The sequence below is a fragment of the Pseudochaenichthys georgianus genome, chromosome 16 (assembly GCF_902827115.2).
Source record: "Pseudochaenichthys georgianus chromosome 16, fPseGeo1.2, whole genome shotgun sequence".
NCBI classification, from domain to species: domain Eukaryota; kingdom Metazoa; phylum Chordata; class Actinopteri; order Perciformes; family Channichthyidae; genus Pseudochaenichthys; species Pseudochaenichthys georgianus.
The window spans coordinates 30173491-30193799 of record NC_047518.2 but is presented as its reverse complement, the minus strand read 5'-3'; the positions used below and the strand labels follow the sequence as shown (position 1 = coordinate 30193799).

The following is a 20309-nucleotide window of genomic DNA, read 5'->3' as shown; positions in this document are numbered from 1 at the left end:
AATAGGGACAACCTGTCAGTTTCTACTTCAACAGTTCAGACTCAGGATTTCAAACAAAGCATGAGAGTTTGATTCTGAAACATGAACACAAGAGCCATAAAATGTATAGCAATATCCTTTTATTGAAGCACTTTATCAGTGTGTTGCAGTGAAATTCTGTACAGTATTTTAGGGACAGAATCACAGGAGATTGTACTGCTACAGAGCGCTGAAGAAGGAGAGGAGGCCGGTGTCAGGGGACGGGTGAGCCAAAAGCCTCTGGATCTGTCAATAAAGAAAATAAGTTTGTCAGGCATGAAACAAACAAAAGTAACTCAGGGGAGCAACAAAGTGCAGCTAGCAAGCACCTCCTTGAAGTTTGGGTGTTTGGCGTCTTGAACCAGCTGCAGCAGAACAGCCTCAGTGGTGGTGAGGAACGCCCCGCTCTGCTTCAGTCGGGACAGAGCAAACAAGCGGTCTGTCTGGCTGTGTGGGGAGACACAAAAGTAGGAACACATATAAACCGATTCCAGAAACACAGAGAAACAAATCTATATTTAATGTGGGTGAGACGATGCTATATAACAGAACAAAATATAGAATACACAGATACCTTCTGGATGAGACGGCATCAGCCACGATATGAACCTCTATTCCCTTTTCAAGCAGGTCATAGGTTGTGCACTGTGGAAAAGACAAGAGGGAAGGGTATTTAATTATTAACTTAAGCTCTGTTGCACGCCATGAAAACTAGCATAATAAAATTTCTTTAGAACAGCATAATGTTATAGCTTAATAATAAGATTTCCCATCATCGCCTTCCACATCATAAATGTTCCTATTTTACAGTGTGTGGGTTGGTAGGTAATCCAACCCACGTGTATGTACACTAAACAAGTGAGTTTTTCCACTATATTTCTCCTTTAATCTGTGAAGGACCACTAATAAAAAGGGTTTTATTTCAATCAAAAATCCATGCAAGAATGCATAAGACAAATATGATATGTATGAGCAAGATCTGGCATCTTTAAGAACAGTAGGCAAACCAACTGGAGAATAAAACCTGCAAGTAATTGTGATTTACAAAAACTATAACAAAGGAACATATTTAAAATACATTTCAAATAATGTATGTATTACAAATAATGTAATTATATTATGACATTTGAACAGTGATGTGGTCTTACTGCAATACAGGCGTGTGCCTCTATTCCACACAGTATAGCCTGCTTGGGGTTCCCGAGGGCCTGCATCTGCTTCTCCACCTCGTCTATCATCATGGTGAAAGAGGTTTTAGCATAAGCAGTCAGGTCACCTGCCTCCAGCTCTGGTACAGTGAGACCCAAGCCTTTAGGGTACTGCTCTGTTAAAATGGCAGGGATGCCGAGAACACGACTGGCCTGTGAAGTGAGATATAATTAATAGTTCATAATAAATATAGGAAGCTGATTACTGGTATGGTTGACAGCTACTTGCGTGATTCTGTGATGGTGAGTATTTCCAACCTTGAGCAATCTGGCTGCATTGTTGACAATGTTGGGAAATTGGAAGATGTTGGGTCTGAACTTCTCCTGCATGTCACACAGGAGGAGCACTGCATCCTTGGTGGAGAGCCGGCCAATGCTTGCCACTGGAAGAGCAAGTTAACAGAAAAGGAGGTACAGATTTAAGGTCAGGAACAACACAGTGGATTGGCCACTGCAGTTTAAAATAGCATTGAAGTTTTAATAATATCCCCCATGCAATGTCATGTATGCAATTCTGTTTGACATACATTTTGCATTCAAATTATGTTTTTCCAATTTGTGTCTACTTTTAAAGGAAATAGGTTCTCTTCCTTGTACGAAATATTTCGTCAATGGTGAATGGCATTGTCTTTATAACAATGAGAACCGTCTCAGCTGAACACAATTGAATTAGAGTGACATGGCGAAATATAGCTACGGTCATTTGAGCTAAACGTAATATAAAGAAACATTAAAGTGAACTTACTGCTGTTGTCTGAATGGTCCTTGTGTCTGGTAGAGGTAGAGGACTAGGTAATGGAGTCAAACAGGGCTGTAGTAAGTTCAGCTGTCAGGTTAAAGTATAATGTCCTATGTGATTGTGTTATGAGAAACGAACACAACATGCTATTTTAGTTGAAGCGAAAGAGTAGGAATGCATGCAATATTTAACAAAAACGTGCACAAGATTAAATCAATAGACAATCAACTTCCACATTCGTGATAAGCAATTTAACAATTCCAATGTGAAAAAAAAGAACAACTAACCTAGCATGTAGCTACAGTGTATGAGGAAGACACACAAGTTCTACAGCCTTTGATAAACACAGCAGCGCCCACCGCCCATTGACCAATAGAATTACGTGTCTTCGTGATTGACGGTTCTTAGAGGCAATAGCAGCCATTGTACGCACCCAATCGCTAGGCTTGTTCAGGTGGGTGGTAACCACAGCCAGAGTGGTCACCTGAAGATGTCTGACAATGCAGAGTCCCCAACAGAAACGCCAAAAGAGGAGTCACAACCGCCGCCAGACGATACGTCGACAAATGATGAGAAGAAAAAAAGTAAGAATTTGTTATATATCCAAAACTCTACTCAATCAGTGATAAATAACTTTCTGTTTACGAGGGATGTTGACAGTGCTAGAAGAAACTGTTCCGGGTGTGTGACGTAAATTAAGATCGACAGAGATTTTGGCCAATAGAAAGGTTCCTTTTTTCTGTTTAGCCAATAAGCATTAAGCGTTTTTCATTTAGTACTACCGGTTTGGGGAACGGCGAAATCAAATGCTGCTATTTATGAAGGCAAAATATAATCTTTTTACGAATATAATCTTAGTTTCCCTCTTGGGATGTATACTTTTCAGAGATGCTGCTTACATAACATATTTTTTACGATAGTGCCAATATCAACTACCTCTTGTAACTGTCATTGTATTAATGCTAAGCTAACAAACTCCAGTTAGCTTAAAATTGTCACACAACAGATCTCGTTTCATGGTTTAGGTTTAGGGCATTAAAAACGTTCTTTCTGGAATTGCAAGGAGTATCCTACTTTTTACTAATATTATTCTCATGAGCTGTGGGAAGTTTAATCCAGGGAGACTTTCTGTTACAGAGTTATTTTATAAAACTATTTTTGACTTTACCAAATAAATACTCTATTTCATAGATACCATTAGTGATGAGTGAGCCCATACTTGACTGAAGTGTATCATATCTAGTATATTAGAAGATATCTCCTCTATTTTTTGTAGCCCTGTATGTTTATCATTTATATACACAAAAATAATGTTTGAGTATAATATTCAAATTCCGTTTCTTTTGAGCACAGCCTATTTGTATTTATTAAAACAAATGTAAAGAGTGAATGGCATGTACTTAATTCTGAAGTATTTTCTCAATTTCTTCTCCATGTTTCAATGGATTTAACTTCTCCATCAATTCCCACAACAATTTATCTTCAGATTCGGCCAGACAAGTTTGGGTGGCAGCAGCAGCAGCAGCACTTTCACCTTTTATTTTCTCCACTTTTATAGTTGATGTGCTGCTGAAGGCAGTGGGGGACACTCCTATAATGAAAACAAAGAAGTGGGCAGTGGAGCGGGGTCGGACGATACTGTCCCTGTCTCAGTTCATCTCTCGCTTCCTCAAGATTGAAGGCAGTGAACAACTGGTAAGGATGAAGTTTGTCGACCTGTTTGTTCACTTTCTAAAACGTTTGCAAAAGTCTTCTTTTCTTTACATGTCACTTCATCTGCTTTTTTCCAGTTCATTTATGTTAACCAGTCATTCGCCCCTTCACCGGATCAAGAAGTAGGGATCCTGTTTGATGTAAGTAAACACCTACAGTATTTGAATGCCCTGTGACTGTTTGAACCTAAACAGTATTGATTTGTAATTCATTTTCAGTATGTGCAACTAAATAATCTCAACTCCAAAGTCCATTTAAACACCTTTTCCTTTTAAGCCTCATCATCCAACACCATGTTTGATTCCAGTTACATTTACTAATAAAGAGTAACTAAAAAGCAACTAAAACATAGAATCCAGACACTCAAACCTAAACTATGTCTCCAATTACATTTGCAAAACAATACACACAAAAGGTTGAGTACATTCATGTTTACATGCCAACAACAAAAATTGAATTTATTTGTTTGCCTTTTATTTATTTAGTAAATCCACCAAGCCTCTCCTTACAAATAATACTTTTTCATTTTGAATTATGTTCTGTAAATCTTACCTTTTCTTTTATAGGAGATGTACTTTATACAAAATGACAGAGTATGATGGTACTAAACCACTAAACTAGAACATATCCGAACTTGCTTAGCCTCTTGGCCTTTTAATGAAATATTATATTGGTAGTGTTTGTACTTTCCAATCCTGGGCCATAGAAGAGATTGTGTCATGTGGAGCTTTAACCAGCAGAGGGGGCAGTAAGAGGGAAGCTCCAAGTTTCAAATGCTAAAATCCTAAACCACTGATTAAAGTAAGAAACTGTAATGACCTCAAAGTCCAGAATTGACAGGGGACATCCGCTCTTACTGCTCTGCAGCTCAATATCCAATTAAATAGGACAGTGAACAGTAGTTTGTACAAAGTAGTTTGAGCTGTACTGTCACATCACTTCCTTTACTGTATTTTCCTCTCTGTCTTTTTCAGTGTTTTGGCAGTGATAACAAGCTGGTTCTACATTACTGTAAATCTCAAGCCTGGGGTTGAACTGTTTCTTCAGCTCTATTTTGGACCTGACTCTTTCTTTAATCTATCCACCAAACGCACAACATTTTTTTCCATTCAGTTTGTTCTGTACATACATATTGTAAATAAATTATTGTGACTATGTAAAGCTCCTTCTGTCATTATTTTAAGTCATCACTCTTCTTAACATACAAGACCTGGCTTTGCACAGCGGTAAAGGTGATAAGGGAAAAAAGCAAATGGCCATTCCTATGGATAAGATGGTTCACAGTGTTATCCAAACTTTGAGTTTTCGAAATAAATACAGAGAAAAAGTTACATTTAACAAAAGTTTTTGGGAGATTGCAAAGGACCATCCACTCAAAAGAGACAGACACGGGAAAAGAGAGGGCACCACAGTAACAGATGGACTTAGAGGGATTACACGATTCAGGATGGGGTTGTGACATCAATTCCCAAGAAAGCCAGAAAAGAGAGTGGCGTGGAGACAGACAGTCTCCATCGGTGCATCTCTGTCCGACTATTGGCCAGGAGGATTAAAGGGAGGATCTCATCTGGAGAGGTAAGCATCACTGACTCATCCTGGAGGAGAAACACAAGTGACGGATACTGAGGGAAAAGATCAAGAGGGTAGTGACCCTTAAAATCAGTTCAAGATGGAGCGACTAAAATCAAGTACTTAAGGAGCTTTTTGATTAAAGGCTCTTGACCAGGGCAGAGATAACAGAGGACTGTAGCTTTACAGGACTGCAACAAGTGGACCTTTTTTTATTTCAGCTTTTCATCCTGATAGTTACCTCATGTTTTCCCTGAAGTGCTACAAGGGACAAGGGAAATATCTTTGGTAGGTACTTGTCACTTTAAAAAAACTAACTATGACTCTATTGATTAGTCAATCAACAGAACATTTATAATTTCTGTAATATTTACTTCGAAATACCAGTTACTGGTACCTGCGTTTCAAATGTCAAAAAGTGATGCTTTTGTCAAGTATTTATGATGGTTTTTAATTGAGTTGCTCTAGGTTTTGGACTGATGTCGGATACAACTATTAAAATGAAGATTTTACCAACTTGAAAATTATAATTTACATGTTCAACTTTTTTCTGTGGCTTACAAACAAAACAATCAAAAATAATAACCAGTACTTACAGTTTTAAGAAAACAGAACTGCGATATATATATATATATATATATATATATTAGTACATATATCAGATATTCAGATAATGTGCTGGTACCATTTCTAATCAGCTACTTAACATTTGTAAAGACAGACAAACCTGTCAATGCATCTTGTCAGACATAGTAAAAGTGGTGTTAACGCGTTGTATCTATAGATAAGCTTTCACAGAATTCATTAATGGAATAAACTCCAACAAATGTATTTTGATCACATAAGTTCAGTATATAACGCTTAAGAGAAATGTTCTTAATTGAGAACAAATTGTATTGAGTGTGGAGGAAATATTGTAGATAACATCAAGACACACAGAATACAATGTTTACAGATACAGTAAATAGAAAACGATATACTAAACATACAGATTGTAGTTTTTTCCTTCATTATGCATCCTAATGCCCTAACGTGTATGTAGGTATTTGTATCATGTGCTGTATATTGGCAACTTTATTCAGATTCTAGAAACCAACATTGGCAGGTGTTTCATGCAGATCAGAGATTTCTATACAATCCCTTGTTTAACTTCTGTTCTGTTGTGTTTCAGGGTCTGGGGGCTTACAGGCAGATATTGCATGAGAGAGAGAGAGCAGACATGGTCAGGATGCACTTCACACGAAAACACACCTAACACCAACAGATAAAAGAAGATTATCAGGGATTACTAGCAAAACATTCATTTAGATCTGTGGTTTATCCATAATTTCATCAAAAGAAAAGTAATCTCTTCTTCCACTGAGTGTCCCACAGTGGAGTTAATAATGAGAGGCGGGGTCAGGCCTGAGTGTGTTAATCAGGAGGAGGGGAGATATTAGCTGGGGTCACCGGATAGCACTAGCATTATTATTATTCTTTCATAAGCCCTTCTTAAGCCCTTCTTATCAACACATTTAAATGTCACCATCTGAAGACCCTGTTTTTAGCCTTTTTAGTTTCATTTAAACATTTAATCTTACTTTCTTGCCAGGAGATGGATTGGGTTTAAGGATATCCTCCATCTCCTTAGATATACACATTTTAGTGATAAATCCAAGCATTTTGTATAACTCTTTTGTAACTGTTGCATTGATCTTTAAAGTGAGCACAAAGGGGTCTGAGGTCAGGGGATGTATGGCCATCATTCACCACAGGGATCAATAGCAGGATATCACATTAAGTCTTTCTGTCCAGCATACCGTGGAGTCCTTGCATTTCTCCCGGAGTGAACCTACGTCCACCTAAATTCCCTCTTGTTCATTTTCCGTTCCATCTGTCCTTTCCCACGTGTATCAACTTCAGAGCATCTTATCCGGCTCCCCCCCCTCGCTATCCTATCTTTTAATCAATCCGTCTTTAAAGTATCGCTTTGTCAGCTGTGTTTGGTCATCTTTTGTTTAAACAGTTACATCACATTAATTGTTTTCTCTCCATCTAAACCTGGCAGCTCATCACCTCTTTAAACCATCCCAAAACATCTGCCCTGCCCTCCCAGCACCATCTGTGACTGCAGCTATACCCTCTGCCCTGTTCGTCCTATTTCCACGTGCAGCATCTCCCCCCTCTTTGCCTCACTTTGTCCCCCCTCTCTCGCTGGCCTCGCCCTGCCTCCCTCTTCTCCTGCGTGGCCATGCTGGAGCGAATGTCCCGTCGCTCTCGCTCCCTGCTCTCCCTGACCTTGACCTCTCTGGCTCTGGCCCTCTCCATCCTGGCCCTCTGCACCTCTTACTGGTGTGAGGGCACCCACAAGGTGGTGAAGCCCCTCTGCCTGTCGCCCGTCAAAATGAAGAACTGTGGTCAGAACAACAGCGAGCCTTACACCACAGGTAGATGTCCTTACCTCTCCACATCAAAGTGTTCTGTGAAGCTTTGTTTGCTTCCTATTGCTTTATTGTGTTTCTTTATTGCTTCCTTTATGTATACTGTAACTTTAACTTCACTTTTAGTTACATGATTACATACAAATGTGTGTATTTAAATGTATCCTAATACCCACTTTTTTAAAGGGACACTTTTTCTAGTTATCAAAAAGCTCCCTCTTGGTTTTGACAATCAATATAGTCTCAACAGGACAGCTAAGTATGCAGTCCGAGCAAAGACATTCAATTACTGATAAGCAAAACATTCATGGGGGCACAGATACTTGTCATGCCGTATTGAATTCATCTATGAGTTGGATCATCAAAAGCACAAAAGAAAGTTGCCTGTGGTCCACATAATCCATATCTGTTGGGACACGTTCACGGGCATTTCACAAGAAATGTGTCGGAAACAGTGTGAGCTCATGGATACCTGGCATCAACAGTCTGTGATGCTTTCCTAGTCTTTCTCAATAGTCGAAACATTGTTATTGACCAGGTACTGTACATTATTGCCACAGGTTACTCTGTTTCAGACAGATACCCTCAGCAGGATAATGCACCATTGTTTTTGGGATGCTTTAATAATCACTACTTTCTAATTCCAATGGTACAGTAGTTTTATCATTTATTTATACATCAAGATATCAAGATAATTTGACAAGGTTTAAGGTCTACTTAAGGTTTTTGTGTTGCTTTCATCTGCAACTCACTGCCTTCAGCTGCAGACTCTTATCCAGTGCACTGATATGTGAGCGAAAGCTCTTATTCATTTTAAAGAAAGATAAAAGCTAGCAAGTGGACTTCAGGATTGTTAAAGTTACCAAGGTGAAGAATGAGCCTACATGTTGATGGACCAAAAGGTTTCTCTGCAATTGAAAGTATCTTGTGTGTTCAGTGCATATGGTATATCAAATCACACTTTAGTTGAATGTCTGTGCATGTGGTCAGCTTGTTATTGTGTATTATCTCTGAGTCTTTCAAAATATGTGAAGATATTAAATGCAGCTTTCTGGCGTTGAACTCACCAAAACGTTGGCCTTGACTTTTGAACCTGATTACATGAGTATTGAATTCTAGGACTGTATTACTGCATAACCAGAATCAATACCTCAAAATAATCTGACTGGATAAACGGACAGGCTTCTCCCCTTGTGATTGTCCCTGGTTTCTTTTTTAATCTCTTTTTGCACATACCTTCCTGCAGTGAACTGAATTATGGTGTAGTATTAATCTGTGGGGTGTGATGGCAGATCCCACGTTTTAGTGTTTATTGGACATTGGCTGCTGCCTGGTTTTTATTTCTCAACAGATATTCTTAATCCACAATGGGATTAATAGCTCTTACCGCATAAAAAAATCATCTACATGTACTTTGTGTATTTGTTCAGAAATATCTTCACAGTGGTAGCTTTAACTGTCCCTTATGTTTTTAAAACTGATAAACACATGTGGCACGACATGGTGCTGACAAGCCTGCATGTGACCAAAAAAAACACAGGCATGATACTTTTGAGACCGTGGTGTGAGAAACCAACTAGATTTGTGCCCATTATTTTCTCTCTGTCTCTCAATCTAAACTCAAAACATGTTTTTCTCCAACAAAATCAGGGTTAAGCTGCAAACAAAATGTGTGTTTGTAATTCTCCGCAATTTTCTTGCTATTATAATTGTAATAATCGTGGTTAAATGCACTTAGTGTTACCACAACCTCCATTATCCACAACAGGGATAGACAGCCACAGAAATGAACCTGTGTTTTTTTTTCTTATTGTCCACCTCTTGCTGTCCCACAGAGAGTCCCACTCAGAACCCGTACAACCGCACCCTGTCTCCGGCCCGGAGGGACGAGCTGGCTCGGATCAGACAGCGACAGATGGCTAATGCAGTTCAGTACATCTGGGAGACAGGAGAAGACAAGTTTGCTTTCAGATACTTCCACACAGGTTTCTGGGAGAGCTGCGAGACACACAACGATGGTGAGCTAACACTTGCATCAGGTCACAGTATTTCCGTGCTCTTTTAGCTTTCTTAGATTTTCATTGGTTCTTTCCAGTCTCATCTCTCTGCTAAATCTTTTCTGATTTGAATTAAACGAAAAATGTATATTCTGTCTTCATTTTTTCATATCTGTTCACAATTTGGTTGGCAGGGGAGAAATGTCGAAGCTTTATAGATTTAACGCCTGGGGAAACACAAGGTGAGTTGTGTATTGGCTGAAAAAATAATTTGTGAAATTATTATTTCGGCCTTCTTTGAAAATATGTGTCATATTAATGTGAGTGTGTCAATTGTGCCTGTATTTTTAAATGTTGCAGGTGTGCTCTGGCTGTCAGTCATTTCAGAGTTTACGTACATCGGTCTGCTGGGGATGGGCTTCTTACTGATGTGGCTGGAAGTCTTGTGTTCCCATAAAGAGATGCACTCGCTAAAGATCAATGCCTATGCAGCTATCTGTACTGTGTTATCAGGTGAAACTCAGTTCATCATTTATCTTTCACTGACTTTATAACCTCCTCATTCTACATACAGCGTTCTCTATTTGCATTGTGATCTTTCTTGGTCGATCTGTTTTGTTTCACACCCCTGTAGGTCTTCTTGGGATGGTGGCCCACATGATGTTCACCACCGTGTTCCAGATGACAGTCATCGTTGGCCCCAAAGACTGGAGGCCTCAGTCCTGGGACTATGGCTGGTCTTTCGCGTAGGTGGCTGCTCTTAAGAGGCAGCATACACACCCGATTATTCAAGAATACACATTCATATATTTGTTATTTACAATTCATGATGTCTCTCTTTTGTCTCTAACTCTCCTAAATCTCTGTTCCTAGTCTTGCCTGGGTGTCCTTCAGTTGCTGTATGGGGGCCGCGGTGGTCACACTCAACTCTTACACAAAGACCATCATCGAGCTCCGCCGCAGGCAGAGGCTCCGATTGGAGGAAGCGAGAGCCGCCACTCATGCTCCTTCCTACGATGAGGTCGTTCCCGGGGGCGGGCTGTACTCTGTCAGCGGCCTGTTGCAGTGTCCGGACGGCATGATTGACGTGGCGTGGGCCCCGAATGGCAGCGTGGTTGGAATGGGAAATGGAGACGTACCAACACTGGTCTTAGTAGGAGGCTGCGGGCCAGAAGGGTGTGAAGACTGTGAGAGAGAGATGGATGAGATGGATGATGCTATGGACCGAGTGGATTCCCCTTGTTAGTGGATCTTTGATTTCCATCAATTTATAAGAGCCGAAAAAGGAAAGAGACTTTCACCGAGCTTGAAAGGGATGAATGTGAGCAAACAGATTCAGTTTTTCTTTTCTTCTTCTTCCATTTTCCAGTGAGGTTGGGACACACATTTTGCGTTTGAAGGCCGGGTAAATCTATGCATAATGAAACTGTAAAGACTACAACTGTGTGTCACACTGACATGCAAGATTGTTTCTGGGTTTTTCTCAGTGCCTCATGGTGGAAAAGTAAATGTGTGTCTGTATTTGCAAAGGCATATACATGTTTATATTGTTTTATTGGTTATTTATCAACTCGCAATGTGTCAGGTGTAGACAGGACAGATTTCTTCTCCTGTTGAAAAGATCATCCTGTAATTCATAGTAAATATACAATATAATCTCATTTATCTGAGTGGGACATTCAACATGTTTCCTTTTTCAGTCTCCTCTGTCTCTTGTGACAAACTTTAGATGCAATGCACGCATACCAGAAGCTACATCAAACACAGTTTCTCTGCCGATGCACAGACACATACATACGATAGACACATAGCGATAGAAAGATTACAGAGCTTTTGAAAAGTCTGCTCTCTGATGTTGAACAGAAGATTATGTGTAAACCAGTAATCCCGAGTTGGATGGAAAGGAGGAGGGAAGCATGTGAAGGGATGGAGAGGTGGAGGGGGAGCAGGTTGTCGGGGGGAGTTGGAAAGAAATGCAGGCTGGCACGCACCCGCACACACAAATCTGCACCATGGAAACATCACACTTTCAGGGAAATAATTGTGTTGAATGTACATTTATACAGGCAACCATTTCTAAATAAATGCATCAATATGTTCCTTAGATCTTTGTCGGTTTAACGTGTGGTACAGCACTGGCTTTATTGTCTGGGATCAACAAAATTGATAATTTAAAGCCATTTTTTTATAGCATATTATGCAGTGTGTTTCTAGGTCATTGAAGAATTTACTGTTTACTGGGGGAGACAAATAACTCGATTTTTAAGCACAGATTTATGAGAAAACCTTTAATGTATTTATTGTACAGTGAATTCAGTACAACACGTTAGAGCTACAACCTTTTGTAGACATTTCCAGTTCTGTAAAAAAAACTTTAATAAGCTACCTATCGGGTATGATACTTATGAATTGTTTATTATTATACAAAAGAAGTAGCAAGAAAGCTTATTTTTTACCTGTGCAGAAATGTTAAACGCTATGCCTTAATTGGCCTCTTTTAGCTTCAATATTATATAAATTAAAGGACAAACATTAGCAAAACAATCTGACATAAACAAAACTTACTGAAACATTAGTTGCAACCAATATTTAGCAGGAAGAGCATTTACACAGAGGGGTGGAGTGGATCCAAGAGCAAGGAGGAAAAGGGTTTGAAAGACTTTAACGAGAGGGAATTAAATGGTTATGACTTTATTCCTTCGCTGGCTCATAGTGGATAAGACGCATTGCATTCTCATTTTCAATCACCCCCTTGATGAATTCTCCCTCAGCCAGTCGCTCTGTGAGGGGAAAAAGAAAGCAGGAGAAAATGGTAAAAAAGATTATACAGTAAGGAGTTAGGGGTAAAGATGAGGTTGAATTAAGATACAGATGTATCTTATCTAAGAAATCCTGATTATCTCGTGTGTGTGTGTGTGTGTGTGTGTGTGTGTGTGTGTGTGTGTGTGTGTGTGTGTGTGTGTGTGTGTGTGTGTGTGTGTGTGTGTGTGTGTGTGTGTGTGTGTGTGTGTGTGTGTGTGTGTGTGTGTGTGTGTGTGTGTGTGTGTGTGTGTGCGCGCATGCATGTATGACAGTAGCATGCAAGGCAGTGGAGTCAATTTAAGGCATAGTAAAGCTTGCATGACACATGTGATGCTGTAACTGGGGGGGGGGGGGGGGGGGGGAGTGCCCTCAGGTGGATGTACTGCTTGTATTATTGTTAAGCCAAACATCTGTAATCTCCAGTACCGAATGTAAGAACAGTTGTTGAGGAAAGGTACTAAGAGCTTACACTGAATTCATCTTTTGCTAACATACACATGCCGGGGTAAGAACAGATGTCATGCACCACGGGGGCACAATGCATAGACACGTGTGTTGTTTTCGTTACCGTTGTCTTTCTTTTCGAAGTAAGCCCACAGCTTGTTGGCTCTCTTCTCTGGTGTGTTCTCATCCTCTGGTAGCTTGGCCTGCTCCTCCTTGGGGATCAGCTTAAATATGGCCTGAGAGGGGGTTGGGTAAAAGATTGGTGATAATGCTGCCTCATTTCTCTCAAACAAATAATGTACGGAAGTCCACACAGAAAATAAAACATACATGTGCAAGCCAATTATGTGGCAGCTGCAGCTGACAAAGCAATCCTGGAGACCCATGTAGGATATTTTATACACCATAAATTAAACTACCTAGAAAGCAGGAGTGTAATTCCTCAGGGAAATGCCACCTAAATTCCAGCAGATTGTAAATAACTTGTAAATAACTGTGCATTTTATGTTCAGGTCTTTAAGTGTGTCCCACTTAAAGGCCTTGAAGCACTTGAAGCACTCATCTCCCACATTTAAGAGACTTAGATTAACATGGATTAGTGCCAAGACTCAGGCCACAGGCCAAACACCATGATGACATCTCTTCTCTCGCTGTACTGTCCCTCCATTTTACAGAATAGTTCACAAAGTGGGCTCACAGATGACAATCAGTTACTGGTCACGTATATATAATTCAATCAGATCTGTATCAAGTAGCATACTTTCAATCAAGGTAGAGAAAAACTAAGGGACAGTTTGAATAAATTGGCATTATAATTTGGAGTCATTTACATACACAAGAACAGACTTTGATTGTGTTGATGGGGAAAAATACCTACGATTTGGCAGATTTGCCCTTTGCCTCTGAATATTTCTGACATTGCCTTAAAAATACATGTATTTTGACTCTCTCCTAAAAGAATCTATGATATTAGTGTAGTATAGTAGACTAAACCAAATAAAACGAGTGACAAGTCCTGCCTTCCTCACTCACTTGTTTCACACTTTAAACCTACCAATGAAAACAAATATCAATGGATTATCTTTCAGTAATAGTATTGTTATTTTCTAAGCATGTTGCAGATCTGTTTATTGCGAACCTCTTCACAACGTATATAATTCTATTGTAGGCTGTTGAACTTTTGTCAGTGTTGGTATAAAACGTAGCTTGTTGGTGCAGTGGTTGTAAACGTGATGCAATTGGAGTCTGACCAGTTGGCCAGGATTTAAATCACATTATTATTGCCAACTGGATAATCGTCTGATCTGTTTAAACCTCTTACCATACTAAAACATTTATCTTAAGGTAAGAAACTCAATCATCATAAGACTGAGTTTTGATTTTATGAAAACAAACAACTATTTTACTGTAATTATTATATATAAATAAATCAAACAGTTCAAAGTGGCAACCTCATGAATCAAAGGAACGTGGATTAGACCCAGGGGTGACGAGCAGTCCCTCTTTAGGAAAAGCAATACATGAGTAGTCTTGTTTAAGAATAGGATTGCCTTCATAATCACAGAGATTATCAGGCTCAAATAGACACTCTAAATGGGCTGACAATTAGTACTGAGACCTACATACTATAAAAAGGAAGGTCATTTTCCAAAAAATAGCAATTCATAATAGGATGTACCAGGAATACCAGGAATACTTGACAATAAGACGCAACCAAATATAAATCTCCAAAACGTTTTAAATAAAATGACCAGAGAGTTAAAAAATACGCCTCACCAGCATAAAAGTTAAAGAGAACTAAACATTGTAAACTTAAAAGGTAGTATAGATCTCAGGATTATTGTATTAGATTGCATGTCAAGTAATCCTCTTGTTTGGTCTTTCTGTTGTCGTTGACAACTGAATAAGACATTTCCCTGAAGACCTTGTACAACGAAACAGCTTGAATGTCTGATATCATTCTCTTGTAGCAGCAATAAAGGTGAACATTATGGTCAAATTAAATAACATTTCTCTCTTTAGCACTCCTTGTCAACATAGTTGGAACTACTCTCCAACAGATGAGATGAATGTTTTGAAAAGGCAACATCCCACTGCATGTTCCCCCTCACCTGGCAGATCTCCGTCACTTCTGTCTTGTTGATGTATCCGTTCTTGTCCACGTCAAACAGCGAGAAGGCCCACTCTAGTTTCCTGGTCGGCTCCCCGGTGGAGGTCATGTGCAGTGCGATTATGTACTCCTTGAAGTCCAAGGTGCCATCGTCGTTTGTGTCAAAGGAGCGGAACACATGTCGTGCGTAGCTCTTTGCATCGCTGTCAGGGAAGAAGCGGGCGTAGATCTGCTCAAACTCTTCTGGTGTAATGCGTCCTGTCGGGCACTGCTTCTGAAAGTTCTCGTACCACTGGGAGATCTCATCCTCAGTGAAGTGTGTGGTGAGCTTCAGGTCCTTCAGGATCTCCTTCGATAATGCGCTACTTGTTGAATTTCCCATGGTAGTTTTTCAGGGTCAGTTCTCACTGACAAATATTTGCCACTGGAGTTGTATTTCTCCTGTGCCACTTGGACTTCTCCTTTGTTTCAACTATTTCTCCTCTGGCTTGACCTCTGCTGTTGATGTTAGAGGCCAAAGAGAACAGAGAAGAAGAAAAAAACGCATATGGTGAAGTCCACTAATGAAATTAGTTTAATAGATTAAACTTCCGTATCAATAAATAGCATAGTGAGGATTGTAGGGAAAGCTCACCTGTGTGTTGTTTCGGCAGATGATGACTGAAGATTTGAGCGTGTGTCTCAACAAGTAAGACAGTAAGAGATAAGGAGGGCAGGGGGAACGCACGCCTCCCATGGGCGAGAGGGTTAATTCTGTTAATGCAGGATTTAAGGTGGCTGAGCCATACTTTTCTTTATTGGGTCTCTTAGTCTAGAAAGATCTACAGTATATCATATGAGATTGTTGAATTTAATCCTTTGTTTATTATTTATGAATATTATGATTTATGAGGTATGCCTCCCGTCTAAGAAGTTTATGGTTTTACTTTACTTAGATACTAATCTTTATTTATTTTAAGCATTTCACTGTTGCATTGTGCTTACAACCCTTTTGATGAATTGAGAAGTATTTAAGAAGCTAGAAACTTAAACATTACTTCTATAAACTGACCAGAAAATCAGCAGACATGTTGAAAATTCGCTCCAGGTGTTTGTTTGTTTTTTAAAGCTAGCATAGTTCATTCACTGTATGTCTGCTTTTTTCTGTAGTGGCCTTTCAATGGGTTTAGTTGACGACTGAAACCTAATCCAGACTACCATCTGTCCAGGCAGTTTAACTCCCACTCACTTTAAATCCCACCTACGCCCCTCACATCCACATCACTAAAGGCATTTTAAATTACCTCCATCCGAGCGTCAGGGATGACCTTTAAAATGCATTTTTGTCTCTAACCTGGGTTTTACTGGGCAGATTGTTTAAAAGTTGTGCCTGCCTTTTCTTAATACAAAAGTGTAAAATACTGCATAATTGTGTTTTTGCTTTTTGGCCGCCATATTGTCCTTCTTTTAAACCTTTCTTGGTCTTGGATATGAATTTTCCAGCCACAAAGTGTATTTTTTCCCCACCAAATACTTCCTGTTATTCAAACTAACTGACACAAACATTCATACTCTTTACTGATTTCAGCATTTCTACCCATTTCCTCAGTTCCAGTCCTTTGGGCCTATCTGGTTGCATCCTAGTCGTCACAGCCATCTCCCTACAGGACGCATCACTGTTATCATCACATCAAACTCACTGTATAACACTTTGGCTGACACATTTACATCAGCAATCTATTTCCTTTGTGTATACTTTGAATAGACTGAAATAATTATCTTGACTTGCTTAACTGTTTGTTTTTGAAAAACTCAGCATGGAGGTGGGGACGTTTGCACAAGGGTCATTTACTGAAACAGGACAGATGAATGCATAGTAAAACAGTTTTGAACACTATGATTATCTTTCATGTCTTATTTATGCAGCAGGATGGTCTTTGCTCCATAAATATGCTCATGAGTCCATCTATTGGATTACCCTGACCCGCTGCGTCCCACCCAATCCAACCCTTAGCCAATTAGCATCATCATCATCATCCCTTCAGTCCTTTCCCAATTCGTCACTCTCTGACAGCTGACCTGTACCCTAGACTCGACTAATTGCTAGAGCTGGCGCAAGTAGGGATTTGAGGTCCCTTTGGAAATGTTATTCTTCCTGTGGTGAAGGTGAGGGTTCATATCAAGTGGATATCTAAACACAAACTATAGCATCCAAGCACAACAATTACACTTTTTTAGTAAAGAAATTATGAATTTGTTAACGCACAAATGTATTGCAACAATAAATAGGATATATATTACTTAGCAGGCAGTAACATATAATACTTTAAAGGTCACCTATTATGCAAAATCCACTTTTTCATGTCTTTTATACATAAACATGTGTCCCCTCTGTGTAAAGAGATTCTGAATGTTTCAGCAAAAAAGATTCGCTCACTTTTTGTCCTGATCCATTTATATAAAAAACCTGGCTGAAAATGAGCTGATCAGATTTTGGCCACTTTATGATTTGTTTGGCTTGTGTAACCATTAACCAATCACCAACCAAGGTATCACCTGAATCTCCTCCGAGAGCACCATTGTGTTCTTTTTAACCAAATATCTCTCAGGGGCACGGGGAGGGGCTCCTTATTTTCATCTAAAGTAACAGACACAGAATCAGCACTTTTGAAACAGGGCTGAAACAGAGGGGATTATGGGATGCTACAATGATCTGTTTGGTGTTTGGAGGCAAACACTTCAGAGACATGTTTGTACAGTATATATCTGAGACCTATAATATATTGATGACAAACAGTATAATAGGGGACCTTTAAATAGTGCATCAACAGATATACGTTTACTGACAGTAAACACAGCTAGAGATATCTACAATAGGTCAATGACTGGCAATTGGCAACATTCCAGCTGGCTGGGCAGCATTACAGCCAAGTATGTGGCGACATCAATCTTCACCTGCGTTACACCCTGGACCTGCGATCCACCTCTTCATCATCACTGACATATATACCGTAAATCTGCCTTGCTCAGGGTTATGAGATCAGGCATAGTTATTCACCCGTGTTAAGCACTTGGTATATTTGTACAAAAAATAATAATATACGTTTATGGATGTTTTTTAAACCCTGGATTTCAACTTTTCCTCGTAAAACTTTAGTAAACGCTCAATAAGATTTCATCTCAATTATATTGCAAGCTAGTCATAAGGTTGAATACTAAAATACTCATCTCAATGTTTTAGAAGTAAAAGCACAGATGAAAAACTATACAACTTGCTACCAATGACCACAGAAATGGGAATGTCTAACAGGAAAATGCTGAAAAAGAAAAATCCGCTCTCAGCCCAAACAATGCCTTGGTGGGACCCGACTCCAATCCTAAGACTGAAGGAGAGAGGAAAAGAGGAAGGGAGTTGTTCTTAGATAAATATCTGGTAATGGGTTATAATGATGCTTAATGACAGACAAGAGCTTCCTACTGAACACAAGGAAAGAGAGGAACAAACAAACAGTGACAACAATCTTGACAATTGTGCCCACCATCTTGTGAGGCCTCAGGTTGTGACGTATATGATAAAGGTAACAGCTCTCTGGGCCCCCGCTCACATTTCTCCACCCATTGTCCAGAGAGAAAGTCGGCAGCATTTTCAGGCTTTCACTGAAATCACTTACATTCATGGACAAAAACAAATCACGTCTATGAATTTAAAGGACCTTCACCTAATTCAATTTCCCCTGAGATCTGAGTCCCTGATTCAAAACTGAGGTAAGCAAGGCTTTCATTTTTATACAAGACAATGTTTTAGTCTATAAAGTTATTGATAATAACATAGTTTCTTTGCAATTACTAGTAATCCGTCTTTATTTCTGGTGTAAGCAAGTGTCCTACTTTTTCATTTTAAAAACTAAAGATATGTATCTATGGTAAAAAAAGATATTGGTGTTAATTTTGAATTTAGTTTTCAATATGTTTGCATGAGACAATTGTATTGTCCATGAGTATGGCTTAAGCAGTTTTCTAAACCGAGTAGCAGTATAGTTATCAAGCAGTGTTTTATCTTCAGAGAAAACAGATGCCAACTATATTTGTATATAAACTTAGTTATATCTGGCGCTTGCCATTTAAATGACTAATGATAAAACATTATTATTATTATTCAGTTTTTTTGTATATCTAGTCCCAGTCAATCATTATGCTGTCAGACCCAAAGACCTTTATTTTAAGTTGAAATGGAGACCCCAAAGGTACCAAATATAAAAAGGTTGTATTTTCTCGAGTGTGTAAATTATGCAAGACGAATAAAATGACATGTTTTTAAAATGTCCTGGACGTAAACATAACAGCTTAGTTGGAAGTAGGCCTAGTTTAAAGATGTGTCTCGAAATGTAAAGCTACACAAGTAAATCATATAAGGAAATCTGGATCCTTAGTGTTTTTCAAACTATGTTTCATGTTGTAGGAGTGAGAATAAAGAAGTTGCATTCAAAATCACTTTGGGACATCTGAAAAAAGGAACTAAAACCAACCATGACAACCAAGATGAAAACGCTTGATCCTTCAACTCTATCCGATGTCACCTCTACTGTCAGCTACGACCCTAAATCTGAGACGGTGACCTTACCAGGAGGGGTTGTGTCAGTGGCGGGCATCACCGTGGTGACCGGAGGCGTGGAGCTGTCTTGTGGATCCTGCATGCTGGCCTTTGGTTTTTGGGGAACTCTGATCGGCTTCAGTTGTGTGGCGGTGGGGATTTGGGACCAGCTGAACCTCTCTAAGGGAGGAACGTCTCACTTACTGGGGCTGGGATTTGTGATTCTGACCCTCAGTTTCGTGGTGGTGGGAGGTGTGGTGGTATTTTATCTCCTGACAAAAAACAAGAGAGAGAAAACAAGAGCGGAGAGAGAGGATGGAAAAGAGGTTCTTGTCGAGAGTGGGAGGGTAATTAAAAAAGTCACAGTTTAATTAAGAATTATTTACAGGATACAAGAGAAATCCATGAAAAATCTGCACACAAATCTGACTGTAATTTAGTGATTCCCAACCTTTGTTGTCAGACATAACCCCCAAGGTCAGGTGAACTCACCCCTTCATCTACACTATACTTTGATGTTCAAATTGTGTTCATTTGAACCAATTTCAAACTGGATTATTTTTAAGTGTCATAGCAATGGTGGGAGCTGAATGTTTATCCATTACTTGTAGCTATTATTTCAACCATTTATACTACTCCTTAACTATATGCTAGCTTTGTAACTACTTTTAGACATTTTAATAACGTGATTATGTTTTAAAGGTGACGTATGTATTTTG

At 39.3% G+C, this 20309-nt stretch overlaps 5 protein-coding genes across 9 annotated transcripts in view; 3 read left to right on the top strand and 2 right to left on the bottom strand.

Annotated features, from left to right (window-relative positions):
• Positions 1–102: 102 nt before the first annotated feature.
• Positions 103–20309, bottom strand: part of isoc2 (isochorismatase domain containing 2) — a 136994-nt gene continuing 116787 nt past the window's right edge. The window contains exons 1-7 of one of the 3 annotated variants that reach the window (XM_034103383.1): positions 2253–2327; positions 1972–2075; positions 1485–1609; positions 1167–1379; positions 593–663; positions 348–465; positions 103–264 (exon numbers count right to left, since the gene is read on the bottom strand). In XM_034103383.1, the coding sequence (XP_033959274.1) occupies positions 199–264; positions 348–465; positions 593–663; positions 1167–1379; positions 1485–1609; position 1972 (594 nt within the window). In that variant the 5' untranslated portion in view covers positions 1973–2075; positions 2253–2327 and the 3' untranslated portion in view covers positions 103–198. The other 2 variants (XM_071205918.1, XM_034103381.2) reach the window with 2 other exon arrangements.
• On the top strand, positions 2381–4839 carry atg12 (ATG12 autophagy related 12 homolog (S. cerevisiae)). Its single transcript, XM_034103387.2, has 4 exons — positions 2381–2549; positions 3524–3660; positions 3756–3818; positions 4653–4839. The coding sequence occupies exons 1-4, from the start codon at positions 2456–2458 to the stop codon at positions 4710–4712; spliced, it is 354 nt and encodes a 117-aa protein (XP_033959278.1). The 5' UTR covers positions 2381–2455; the 3' UTR covers positions 4713–4839.
• On the top strand, positions 7478–11234 carry LOC117461141 (germ cell-specific gene 1-like protein). The gene is made up of 6 exons (XM_034102878.1): positions 7478–7673; positions 9503–9685; positions 9859–9906; positions 10025–10177; positions 10299–10410; positions 10538–11234. Exons 1-6 carry the CDS (start codon positions 7478–7480, stop codon positions 10908–10910), a joined length of 1065 nt encoding a protein of 354 aa, XP_033958769.1. The 3' UTR covers positions 10911–11234.
• Positions 11973–16315, bottom strand: rcvrn2 (recoverin 2). 3 transcript variants are annotated; one of them, XM_034102881.1, is made up of 4 exons: positions 15655–16315; positions 15022–15518; positions 13035–13146; positions 11973–12444 (listed from the first exon to the last, which is right to left on the bottom strand). In XM_034102881.1, exons 2-4 carry the CDS (start codon positions 15400–15402, stop codon positions 12356–12358), a joined length of 582 nt encoding a protein of 193 aa, XP_033958772.1. In that variant the 5' UTR covers positions 15403–15518; positions 15655–16315; the 3' UTR covers positions 11973–12355. The 3 variants fall into 3 exon arrangements, with proteins under 3 accessions (XP_033958772.1, XP_033958773.1, XP_033958770.1); XM_034102882.1 differs by having other exon boundaries at positions 15022–15515; XM_034102879.1 differs by having other exon boundaries at positions 15022–16315.
• On the top strand, positions 19527–20059 carry LOC139435407 (transmembrane protein 100). The gene is made up of 2 exons (XM_071206060.1): positions 19527–19937; positions 20054–20059. The coding sequence occupies exons 1-2, from the start codon at positions 19527–19529 to the stop codon at positions 20057–20059; spliced, it is 417 nt and encodes a 138-aa protein (XP_071062161.1).